At 33.4% G+C, this 13,245-nt stretch overlaps 3 protein-coding genes across 4 annotated transcripts in view; all 3 read right to left on the reverse strand.

The window, feature by feature from the left end:
- Positions 1-5,780, reverse strand: part of LOC108756903 (ATP-binding cassette sub-family G member 4) — a 46,001-nt gene extending 40,221 nt beyond the window's left edge. Inside the window, exons 1-2 of one of the 2 annotated variants that reach the window (XM_018501068.1) lie at positions 5,178-5,780; positions 2,324-2,437 (exon numbers count right to left, since the gene is read on the reverse strand). In XM_018501068.1, the coding sequence (XP_018356570.1) occupies positions 2,324-2,382 (59 nt within the window). In that variant the 5' untranslated portion in view covers positions 2,383-2,437; positions 5,178-5,780. Of the gene's footprint in view, positions 1-2,323; positions 2,438-5,177 lie in introns of those variants that run through there. The other variant, XM_018501067.1, reaches the window with a different exon arrangement.
- A 559-nt stretch (positions 5,781-6,339) lies between these two features.
- LOC108756704 (40S ribosomal protein S28-like) lies at positions 6,340-6,897 on the reverse strand. The gene has a single exon (XM_018500710.1). It carries the CDS (start codon positions 6,775-6,777, stop codon positions 6,580-6,582), a length of 198 nt encoding a protein of 65 aa, XP_018356212.1. The 5' UTR covers positions 6,778-6,897; the 3' UTR covers positions 6,340-6,579.
- A 3,188-nt stretch (positions 6,898-10,085) lies between these two features.
- LOC108756911 (ATP-binding cassette sub-family G member 4) overlaps positions 10,086-13,245 on the reverse strand; it is a 23,154-nt gene continuing 19,994 nt past the window's right edge. Inside the window, exons 9-12 of the mRNA XM_018501081.1 lie at positions 12,964-13,132; positions 12,778-12,878; positions 12,542-12,697; positions 10,086-12,402 (exon numbers count right to left, since the gene is read on the reverse strand). Coding sequence (XP_018356583.1) covers positions 12,058-12,402; positions 12,542-12,697; positions 12,778-12,878; positions 12,964-13,132 — 771 coding nt within the window. The 3' untranslated portion in view covers positions 10,086-12,057. The remainder of the gene's footprint in view (positions 12,403-12,541; positions 12,698-12,777; positions 12,879-12,963; positions 13,133-13,245) is intronic.

Consider the following 13,245-nt stretch of genomic DNA (forward strand, 5'->3'; position numbering starts at 1 on the left):
AAATGTTAGGGTTGTTTGTTCCTATATGTTTTCAAACTAGTTTGTGAACTGTCAAGAATCTGTGCATTATAAAATTTTATTGTACAGTATAATCAAATTGAGATAATGTTTTCTAATAATTCGAAACTGGTTCGACTGTATTGAAACAAACCTTTTTTTTAAAAAGATTCAAAATAATAAAAAATGAAAACAATTGTAGTTCGAATAAATTTAATTTCAAACATTATAGACATATAAAAAATTAACAAAAACAAATTGTATTTATATGCATGAAACTGTAAAATATTTTTCGTAAAAATTTGCTCATTAATATATTATTAAACATTAGAACGCTAGTTAGAAAAGAATTTCTCGTAATGTTAAAAACATGATAGTACAGGGACAATATTGGAAAATGAAAGACAAAATTGAGTTTTGAAGAAACAAATAAATTTAAAGGATAGTTACCTAAAATAAAGGACTGTACTCTACAATAAAAAATGTCACCATAATTATATATGTACATATTATTTAATTTTATCGTATGTTTTTATCTATCTTGTTCATTTGTATCTATTTTATCACTTTTCTCAAATGACAAAATGAATTCCGAATTCTTACACAATAATATGGCATGGCCATGGTTAGGAATCTCTAGATGATATCTGTTAATATTTGTTCGAACATCAATGCGGTTTAGATAATATAAAAGAACAAAGTATCAAGCATCGAGTAGGTACAAAGTCTTACTGACGCAACATTAATCGTCTACAAAGTCATCACAGTAATACACACGCACTAAAATATTGAAGAATATAATATTTATTTTTCTCATGGATGCAATTACCATAGCAGTCAATTTCATAATGTGTTTCTATCACGTTCAAGTGCAAAGTTTGACAGCAAAAATCGATTTAAAGAAGTTGTCGTAATTGGGTTTTTTGCTAATTTTCAAGATTTTTTATAAATATATTATTTCTTATGATTGACGCTGCGAAATTGATCATTATACTATCTCTTTTATCATGATCAATATCGCAATAATTTATCATAGAACTTGTAAAGTGAAATATTATTCCAATATAGCAAAAAATTATTTAAGTTAATTCCTGGCAATAATTCTAAGGCTTCAGATTGAAGGTCTTGTTATAAATAAATGGTCGGCAACAACAAAGTTCAAATTCCGAAGTATCTTTAGATTCTATTTATGTCGATTATTAAGCAAGATGATTTATCAATGATTATTGTGGAATTACAGCTTTTTGTCAAAATTATTAGTTTAAGGGAATCAAAAAAATTTCCAAATTGCTTTAAATGTGAAACAGAAACAAAATATCACTTAAATGTATAAATCAATTAATTGATTAATTAATGTAACTGTGTTTTACTGTCTTTAATTGGCTAGTTCGATAAATATTTTGACGCGTTAAATTAATAACTTAATTTATTTAGTTAATTATTTTTTAATACTTAGTTTTATTTAGTTAATATACTCAGTTTTTTAATATTTAGTTTTATTTAGTTTTACTTAATATACACATTAAAAGCACAATAAATTTTTAAATTGTTATTTGAACTTTCTTTTTTTAATTCCGCACAATCAGTGATAATGATTTAAAAATTCCACGATACTTAAACAACAAATCTAATAATAGATTTTTTTTTAAATGTCTTACGTACTGCATATGATTAGAAAGTTAAACGTCATAAATGCGAAAATACAGTTCAATAAAAAGGAAATGAAAACGTTATCAAATATGTGGACGAGGGTATTCTGATAACGCTGAACTATAACGTTGCTAAACACGATAATAATGATGAACAATATTACAACATTGTCCCAATTGTATAAGTGTTCTAGACGAGTGCATTGCATTGTTCTTACAGGTTGCAAAATTTTGAAAATTTTTGTTGTACAATTTTTGTTTCTTAAATTTTCTCTTATTACTCAATATATCATTACTCACATTATTATAACGCGGCAATTTAGATCGTGTCACAGATTATGAAGCTTGAGGGATGCTTATTTCTTATTTAACTTACGTATAAATTCAGAAAGTTGTAGCAAAATATAAGAAAAAAGAACAATATTAAAATCGGAAATCAATGAGATTAAACATATAATATGAAAAAATATTATATTCAATGTTATTCGGTCAAAGCAATTCGTCGTGCTGAAATAATGTCGATGAAATAATATTTCGTCACACAGTTTGCTTCAATTGGAAATTAATTTACAAGAAATATTATTACGAAGAAATATTAGATACGAAAAACTATCTTGCCCGAATATAGTATTTTTCATTCAAGCAGAAGAAAAAGGTATACAATTTTAAGAACTCACCCGCTAATTCCATTACTAAGCAGTCCGTTCTGCATGCTATTTTTTCCACCTTCCACCATGACTGAAGTTACTTTGTTCCACGCACGTTTGATTTACGATACATACAACACACAGCTGAAATTAAAAAAGAAAATATCAATGCAAACACACAGAAGGCCACGATATATGTCGATATTCTCTGGAAACGAGGACGTCTGTTATAATTGCAATCATATAAAAAATTACTTATTCATCGCGGAACACTTGCAACAGAATACTAATGTACAGAAAAAACAGATTTCGCAAGGATGAGTATAATTTCAGACACTCAGAAAAACGATGCACACGAGCAAAAGTTACGCAAATTTGCCACAACAAAATTATGCATTTTTCGTTATATAATTTTAATTATTACTTTAGCTGCTATTAAATAATCTACTTCTCTAATTCTAATAGTTGTCATTATTTTAGAAAAAAAGTCGTGATAAAATATCACGTGCATAAAAAATACTGTATTTTTATGTAATTAAAGGAATTATTTAGAATGTTATGGAACTTACAACTCAAGAAATGACATTAATTATTTAGTTTTAATATTTTATTTTAATTTATTAATTCGCAGTTAGTTTACGTTCCAAACGGGATTTAACTTGTGTTGTTGTTAACATAAATCAATGTCCATTGATTGATTTGTTTCTTTCATCCTCAATGCTTCTTTTAATCGCACGTCGTTTTCTAATTATAGGAGTTACTTCATCAAAGCAATTGACAGACGAAGTTCATGTTCAACACGGCAAACAGCGTCTTGCAATATCTTGTACAGGTGCAGGCACAATCGTCAGCGATTTGTATGTAATTCAGTTTTCATTTACGAATGATTATTGTGGAGTTCATGGGTACGGTATTATATATGTATGGGGAAACATAGAGTGCGATCCATTATTCATCAACATTATACATCACGTAGTAGTAATCAAATGTTTCATAATATCCTTTTTCCCGATCTCTTCGTCGCGTTCTTGCTCTGTAGACAATTAAATAACCGGTATATATTTCGTTCAAAGGTACGATTATTTATAATTCGGGTTTTCGAATTTATCGCAGAATTTAAACTAACTTCGACACGAAGGATATTTGCTGCTATCCGTTTACACTATTCATTAATTACAAACTGATATTAACCCTTATCTTCGCTCAGAGAATCAGAAAAATGATAAGAATGTCAATTGCCTACATTATTCTATGCCGACTACTTTTTTCCTTCTTAAAATTACGCAGTTCTATGCCATAGATGCAGTTCTATGCCAATAATATAAATACTTTCGTATGTTCCTCATTAAGATTTTTCTACTTCTCACGTAAATCGAAAACCCAGAATTATTAAGCAAATACGTCGGACGCTTCAGAGAACGAATGATAGTTACAAGGCAATGCACAGTCTCATCATAAAGTACGGAAAATATTCCAAAGGCTATTTTTCTCTCGGCATGATGGTACACGTGCAACGCAGATAACGATAAATACTACGTACCGTTGCAGCTGGCACGATATAATGGCCGAAACACACTAGCGATGTATCTCATGCAACTTTTACACACTCGTTAGAGTACGTTGCTCTTAATTGACTTTCATTTAGTTTCTATATCTCTAATAAGCATACTTCATTTAATTTCTGTTATAATTATAATTTATTTAATTTCCAAAATCCCATATTCCCTTTGGAAATTATATTTTTATTGAAGTTATCAATTGCTAAATATTTATTGCTATATATTCGAAATATCAAACATACTAAATCTCTAATAAATATAATTTATTTAGTTTCTATTGTGAATATAACACGGTAGTATCGCTGCGTTTGGCTTAGCGCCGAGACACTATCGTGTCTCCTGATTTATTTAATTTCTACAATCTCTATATTATCTTTGGAAGTTACATGTTTTTTTTTTTTTTTTTATTAAAGTTATCAATTGCTAGATATTTCGAAATATCAAACATACTAAAGTATGTTTGATGCATATTAACACTTGTATATAATATTTTAACTGGAATATAATACAATAATACTGGAACTATACTTCATTCTTCGCGAATATGTACGTAAACTTTATTACAATTTTATTTCAAACAATTATTATTGTATATCATTGTATTTTAATATAATAATAGCTTATTAATAAGAGTTATAGATAACTTATGGGACAATTCTAAGCAGGTAAGACTTATAACGTGTTTCCGACTTGTAAGAATTTATGACTAGTATTTTAATTTTATGCACATGTATAATATCGTACGATTATTCACAAATATCTACGATTTCTTGGAAATTTTATGATTTATGAGAAGTCTGTAAAAGTATTATGTAAAGGTATATTAAGGATTTAAAATTCTTACAAATCATCACAAGAATATGTTACGAGCCTTATGATTCTGCTTAGAATTTTTAGGCATTAGTTTCGAATTTAAACAAAATTCTCGCTGATTAATTTGCAGAGTGCGCAATGTTTGGGTGCTTTTAGATTTTCTCCACGTTCGAGGACGATTCACTTTTTCATCAAGATCGTTGATGATTCAAACTAATCACACTAACACAAGACTAATGACAAATATAAGAAAATTCACAAATATCAGACCTATCTAATCATTACGTTTAAATATTTGATTTTACCGATCTCTTGAAATATCTAGAATCAATTATTTTAACTAGTGTTATATTCCTAGTCTCTCTCTCTCTCTCTCTCTCTCTCTCTCTCTCTCTCTCTCTCTCTCAACGCGCGATTAATTAATGAAATTATTAATGAAACTATAATTATATTAGTAAAGCGCACAAATATCTCAGATATATCGTGAAATAGAGAGGATAATTAATAGTTACCTGAATGTACCGCGTGCGACTCCGCTCTTTGCAAGTTCCAATTTCGTAAAAAAAAACCGGTGTGACTGCCCTGCAAGGAGAGCCTAGGGCGAGAAAATGAGGATGGATCGGATCCGGAGGACGGAGATGAGTGACGACGCGGACACTCACGCGCGTGTTAATTCGCAATCCGACATCACACTAAATTAAGCTTGCCGATCGATCTCACGCCGGCTACGTCTTCTAATCAGCTCGGACCTCGAACGTCCCCGTTCATGGACCTCGCGCAGCTGATTGGTCGTCGATAAAAGCCTTTGGCGTCGACAAACTTTGACACTCGCCGCTTCTCCCGACCCCACCAACTCGCGAAAGGCGCGAACACGATCGTTCCTTCGCCATTCACGCACTGCGGCCTTTAATCGTCTGTATTTGTATGCGTGCGTGGCTCGGGTAGGACCGATGACGGTGCTTTGACAGCGAGTCAGCTGACCAACTGAAGCTTGGTAGCATGACGCATGTGCGACAGAAATTTACGTGTCATATATGCACAATTAGAATCAGACGAGACAGAATATACACTTCTGATGATTCTTTAGAATAAAGTTCACAGTTTCGATTATTCGCAAAGAGAGAGAGAGAGAGAGAGAGAGAGAGCGATTAAACATACATAGTCAACGATAAACTTGTCCTTTCTAAAGAGGAATTATGATCATTGATGACATCTTTTTGCAGTTGAAAGCTTTTATCAGCTGTCGGTATGGCAGCTAACTGCTCATCGTTGAAAAGTTGATAACAAATTTTTTTTAATAAATTGAAAATTATAAAAGTATATGCATTTTTTTTTAATTACTTTTTAAATAAATGTTATTTACCATCTATCACTTTAAATAAATGTTTTAGAACCTTGTAAATATTGATTGGTTTATACAAGACTTGTGAAGATTTCTGAGCAACCTGATACCATCTTGCGGTCGTGAAACGAGGCGCACTGGGTCTGGCTAAATTTAATCGCGAATGTTTGAGAACTACGATGCGTCAAGCTATTATTTTTAGCCCCTTCCACGAAATTCTACGAAAAATATTCTACGAGCGATTTTTGATATATTTATGGCACGTAAAAGAAATGTAATAAAGTATGTACATCACGAACTGTCATTTATTCGCACTAAAAGTGGGAAGGCAAAACAACCGTTATATAACAGTAAGAAAAAAGCTCCGTTTCTCGCAGACATAAAATATCCTGTGTTTCCACCTTATTTATTACATTTTTTCTTCAAAATGATTTAGAAATAAAATACATGGTAAATTACAAGAACAGTTTCTTCCTTGACTTCGTTGTCGTGCTTGCCGCCAGAATATAATATTTAATTTCGATGCAACTCTTCAAGTATTCTCGAGGCACGCGACGATTATTTTCTTTAGTTTAACGGAGTCTCCTGGCCTCTCGTTCGGATTCCAGCAACGTCAGAATGTCACCTTCGCGCACTGGACCTTTGACATTCCTAATTAGCTGCCTGTTCTGCTCATTCAGGAATTCTACTTTGACCTGCGTGCATTGTCCTTGAGATCCCGTCCTGCCTAGGACCTTCACTACTCTCGCCCGTACTATAGGTTTCTCCATGCTCCCGTTATGTGGGTTTTTATTCTTATCTGTGCAATATGTATCACGCACGTAGAATAACTCTCGCTCGTGTTGCAATATTCGCAATCCGTGCTATACTGAGCGTGCAAGTCGCTTGGACCAACTTGGACCACATGCGGACCACATGCAGATCAAATATCATCTTGGCTACGTTCCAAAGAAAGAGATATAGTAAGCCAGATAAGAGAACGTCTTAGACTCCGCACTAACTGTATGGAAAATTAGGTGAAGTAAGTTTATTTTCACTTTTATTTATATTGTATTTACTATATATTGTATTTATATTGTAGTTCGTAATATAATGTGATGAACAAAAGATGTGACACAACAAAACTCAATAATAGATTTTGAGTGTTTCAGACCACATGCATTGTCTAGATTTCTTTATGATGTCTCTTTTAGACACGTTTGTCGCAGAAGACATCTTTATACTGATTTTATAATGTCTTTTAGACATGCAGTTGTCTAGAGTATCAAATATGTAAAACAGAATACTTGACACACAGAATACAATACACCACATTCAAGAACTATCTATTATTAAGCCTTTTCTATTACATCCTTTGTTAACCATATTATAAGTTACCCACACAGCACGGAGAGCTCCCCGGGAGCTTATAACATTTTTGTAAACTTCATTTCAGCTTCAAAAAGTACTTCTCGGGAACTTCTATGTCTTGTTTTTGAGAGTTCCCTGGGAGCTTCATTTTAATTCGCAAGGAGCTCCTTTTAAGCTCCCGAGAGCTCAGCAAAATGAACTCCCTGAGAACTTATTTAGTCGTATTTTGTAAGCTCCCTAGAAGCTCAGCAACAGGAACTCCTTGGGAGTTCGTTTTGTCGAATTTTATAAGCTTCCCGAGGGCTCAGTAAAATGAGCTCCCTGGAAATTTAATCAGAACTTTGCGCTGTGTGAGTACAACATACATGAATTCATTTCATCGACTAATTTTTCGTATAATTAGTGCGGAAAGAAAGTCCTTTGTAAAGTGCGCAGATAACGAAAAAACGTCGATCGAAAAATGACTAATAGAAAAAATTTTTTTCTTTCACTTATTTAAAATCATTTAGATTTATTCAAGATTAATAATTTAGTAACGCTGCTGAAAAAGGCATATTTTGAAAATAATAGTGGCCCGTATCTACATTGGCTGTACTTATATGCACGTGATTTCGATGATACTCTTTAACGTCGTCGATTCGAAATCTGCAATTCAGCAACGTTGTAAACACTTCTAAAACGTGCGACCAAAGTCCAATTAATTTCAAGTTGATACTTCATCGGCGAAAATGTGACGTCGCTAAGTAAACATCTTGATGACCGGATTTCACGCAAGAAAAGCAACTCATTGATATAATCGTTTATTCATTTGTGCTTTAGTACAAACATGACGTCCTTCGATAAATTCAAGACACGCAGTACATTAGCGCCGAAGGTCCGGCGAGGTTCTTCACCCCGTTTCTTCTTCATCATTCTGGAAAAAAGGTTTATCCTACGCCCGCGTCTCTGTACACACATTCGCGCACAATCACACGATGCATTCACATTCTTTCTGTCGTATAAAATCACGGTAGTGGAAAAATTTGCGATATTCGGTATGATGGTCGTGTGATGTTATACATTGGATATCGATGTATGCATACATGTGTATGTGTGTGCGTTTGGACACGTGGTATAGTCTATAGCTAGAAGCGACAAATGGATTGAAATGAATTCTTACATATTGCACTCTCGTATCTTCCATTTTGCGTTTCCTTCTGTTTCACGAGCGGCATCATCATGGGTTTACAATAAAGAATTCGCGCGTTTGCTGATAACGCTCGTGAAGCTTAAACACAGAGCGCGCGTGTGGTATGATTAAAAAAAGAAAAAAAAAACTACAATCTAGTTGATCGTTATATTTTGATCTCTTTCCGTGCACACTGACCTTTTAGAGCGCGACTTGCGCGATATTACATATGATTTATGAGATTTGATATAAACAGGAAATTATATATCACAATCGAGCATGATCGGGATTTAGCTGCTAATTATCAAAAAAGACGATCGATACGTCGACGTACTGTAAGTTCAGGTCTCGATTGTATGGATTGAGTGAATCGAGAGAGAAATTTACAGTTTACGCTATAATATTGCTATATGAAGATAGTGCGCGCTTTTTCGGGATAAAACTTTCCAAAGCAGCTTATCGAGGTCTGTTAACGGTTATTAATTTAACAACGTATCCCGTACGTGCATGTGAATCTATCATTGGGCTATTATATATTTACAAATGCCATCGTAAACATGAACTTTTTATCGTAGCGGATAAAATTTTCTTTTATATCTAAATGTCATGTAACATCTGCCTTTTCTTTTGGTTAACATCAGGTCATTGACATTCTACGTAGTCACGCAGAAAGCTAATTAACCAATATATTTTTGGCATAATATATATAAAACCCATTCATTTGTCAATTCAGCAATATAGAAATTAAATTTTATGATACAATAACATATAATAACGAAAGACACAATAATTTAAAGCAATAAATTTGTGCTCTAAAATTGTCTCTCTTCTCGTATCACTATCGTGATAATTAAGCCATATATCTTTTCGACGACAAGTAATAAGTACAACAAATACAATCAATGAGACCTTGTAAGACGTATAACTCTAAAAATATAGAAATTTATTTTTCACCTAGCAGGTTAATGCACATATCTTCTTTTAATTTAATACATTCAATATTAAAATCATACGACGCGAAAAGTATGCGTGCACATTCTTCAGCGAAAAACGATATTTGATTCTGCATTTCAATGTTGGAAAAATATATTTTACAATAATCAGACTTCTAAAAATTTTTAGTAATATTTCCAAATATATACATATATATATATTTAGCAACATTATATAATACTATTATTATATAATACTTTATAAAATAAAATGAAATAATATTATCATATATGTATGAATTGTAATTATATATTCTTTAGAAATTAATATCTATTGCAGCATTATCTAAAAATTGTTCTAAATTCAAAAAGTTGTCACATGGCAAGAAAAAGGAAATTATTATACAGTCATTATACAATCATTATACAAGATAACGCATATAATAATATATAATAATTCAAAGAAATTTGTTTTTTATATCTTGATTATTACAATATTTCATATTTATACATAAACCTAAGTACTCGAACTTAAGTATTTTTTTTCATATTGCCATACAATGTGGTTTCTGGTAATGTATAATAATAAAGTGATAATGTAATAAAGAAATGTGAGTATATATGTGAAGTAAAAATAATATCAAAATATAAATACTGTTCCTACCACTTATGTGGATAACGAATGTAATTTTGCTATATATATAATTAGCTAAACAATATTACCATTACCGACAAATATAATATATACTTGTAATAGAAAATATTGCGAGATTATCGGGTAAGATACACAAAATAATAACTTTCACGATAAACTATATTGCCTTGTCATTCTGCCCTTGTCTCGACATTCATTCATTGATACAAATAAAAAAGTGGGAAACATATTCATTGTTATGTACATCTAGCATTGTGCGTAACATAAAAAATATCATAACTAATATCCTTTTTTACTTTTAAAAATAAAATACACCCTTATCTCTGTAAAATCAACATCTACGCTACATATATCGCCTTTTCCCATGTTAATATTTTCCTGTTGATTACGGCCACACCGATTAATATTAATAACGTTTGCAGCGAGTCTCGATTGTATGCAAAATCAATTGAAAATATCTACCATATAGTTTTAATCATCGCCATCTCTGCCAATTGTTGAATAAATAAATCCGAAGGGATGTGTACTCGTGCGTAGGCCGCAAATCGTATTATTAAAAGAAACAACATATATTCTCTCTCTCTCTCTCTCTCTCTCTCTCTCTCTCTCTCTCTCTCTTTCTCATTAACACACAATTTATCTCAGTTTTCACTTTATACAACTATACAATTCTTCCACTGCTCGGATTTTTTATAGACTATGATAAGTGTAACAACACTTAGTACTCGCACTTAGAAGCAACGCTCAGGCAGCTAGTGATTGGTCAAGTGTGAGCTTTTTACAATAAACGCTTCTCTTCCCCATCATTTCCCGCTTTATGATAATAATTATTAACTATTAGGTAAATCGTTAATGAAATTACGATATGAAGAAAGAGTGATTACGTGAGTATATGAAACGACGCGATTTCTATAATCGTCTTGATAAAATGTCGTGAACAATCATTGCTCTCGGTGTTCGCAAATTGCTGCTGTTCGAGATATTATGATCATAAAATACAAATAATGCGATTCATTTACCACCGAAATACCCGTCGTAGCCACAATTGAACGTGACGAACTATGTGTAATGTAAGATGAGAATGAAAGACTTGTTTTAACGATCCATGTATCCTACCCTGCCTACCTATAGAAATCACTATTTTGTTCGCGTTCGCGTTCGTTGGAGGGACACGAAGTCTCAAATGGGCCTAAGGCTCCTGGCGAGTTCGTAGTAATTGGCTATAAACGTTCGCGGTTTTAATTCGATACCGGATAGCCCGACGTATTGCCGTCGCGAATCGGCTTACTGTTGTCAATGCGCAATTGAAAGTAGCCTAACTTCTGCCTGGACTACTTACTTAAATGCCTATCTAAGATTACGATTCGTTTTTAATCAGATTCGAGTTTTCGTCGTGGTAACTGGTAGCTACTTTACTTACTCGAACTAACAAAGTACGATAGTGTGTCATCTTATGCCAACGGCAGAGATCATTTGGTTTGGTACCAAAAACACCACTACAATCAATAATTAAGCGCCCCTTGAAGCGTTGACGCTACATCATTGGAATTCATAAAAAAATATTATACTTTAATAGAGAAAGAGACGGGAAATAAAATAAAGATCTTGCGATCTCTAACAAATCACGTATCAAAGTTTGCATGTCATGCGATTGTTCGAATTAAAGCGACGATTTACCGCATTATTTTAATGTCCCTATTTAAAGTTTTTGTTCTGTTCGTAATTCTCCTTTTACGCAGCGATATTTATCGCTCGTGTTTATTAAGTATACAGTTCTATCTTTCCCAATTTTAAGATCGAAATAATCTCGATTCTCTTCCTCATCGTTGGTTCCTCTCGTATTTACGAAAGTATGATCTTTGATGATATCCAGATCGTAGTTTATGGCGGTCGTAGAATCGTGATGTGATCGATTATTGTCTGTCCTGGACTCCTGTCGGAGTATTTAACGAAGGGATCGCAGCTTGAGTTTCAGCACGAAGTAAACGGCCACTCTGAGAACAAGCAGAAAGCCGAGCAGGGCGACGACGTCCACCCAGTAGACCGCGTTCTCCATGGCCATCTGTTCGAGAAACTTCGTCGGACTCTTGAAGTGGCAGTAATACTCGGAACACTTGAGCTTCGCCCGATTGTAACCGTACACGGAGATCATGGCGCCTTCGAAGCCGTACCTCACGTAGCTCACGTACGAGAGGAACTTTAGATACTTTGGTACGGCGTTGAAGTTAACAAAGAAGCCGGAGAACAGGATGATCGGAACCGACGTCACGGGTCCGATGAACACTCCACTCTGTGAAACGATGATATTGTTAGGATTAAATAACAAGAAAAATCGAAAAAAATCGGAAATCAATCGTGTGCATTTTTTAAAAGATAATAGTATAAGGAAGTTGTTCTTAGTGGTATATTTTGCCGATTATTTACATTACCTCCACGCTCATTGCTGCTCCTATCAGCAGACCGATGGATTGCGAGACCAGCGATGTCAGTATGCATATATTTAAGTACATAAGAAAACGCTCCGTCTCCAACGGTTGCGACGTAAGGAAGTATACGATCATTACGTAGGCTATAGAGTACATCATCTGTAATAATTTACCATCGCGTGAGTCGCCCCGATGTGTCTAACTCTAATTGGACAACGTAGGCCGTAAATTGTACTTACTTGGAACGGCAAATCCGCCAACGTTCTCGCGAGGTAAAAAGCTTTCACTGAGTACCAGTAGTTCAGGTGCTCTCTCACAAACACGGACATTTCCATCGGAACTGAAAGTGACATAGTGATAATAAAATGAGTAATAAATCGCTTTGCGCGAACATATTTTATTACATAATATTATAAATCACTTACATGTTAATATCGTAGGCATCATAGCGGTGAACATAAGAAACATCACCGTAAAGAAGACACATCCGGCATTACTCATGACCTCTGAGGCCTCGTTGCCGATGTCATAATAAATTGCGCCGATCAGGAAGCCGACGATTATATGCGAGATCAGTCTTACCTTTGTTAGTGTCTATATAAGAGATACAGCAAAAATCAGATATCTTAAGGTAAATGTTACTAATCAAAAATTTCCATTAACATGTATTTTCTTTTACGATACAAAATTGAACCAAGTTTAACAAT

Source organism: Trachymyrmex septentrionalis, unplaced genomic scaffold (assembly GCF_001594115.1).
Source record: "Trachymyrmex septentrionalis isolate Tsep2-gDNA-1 unplaced genomic scaffold, Tsep1.0 scaffold13, whole genome shotgun sequence".
Lineage (NCBI taxonomy): Eukaryota > Metazoa > Arthropoda > Insecta > Hymenoptera > Formicidae > Trachymyrmex > Trachymyrmex septentrionalis.

Coding starts and splice junctions, on each gene's coding strand:
- LOC108756704 (XM_018500710.1), bottom strand. CDS start 6,777: ATGGAGAAACCTATAGTACGGGCGAGAGTAGTGAAGGTCCTAGGCAGG.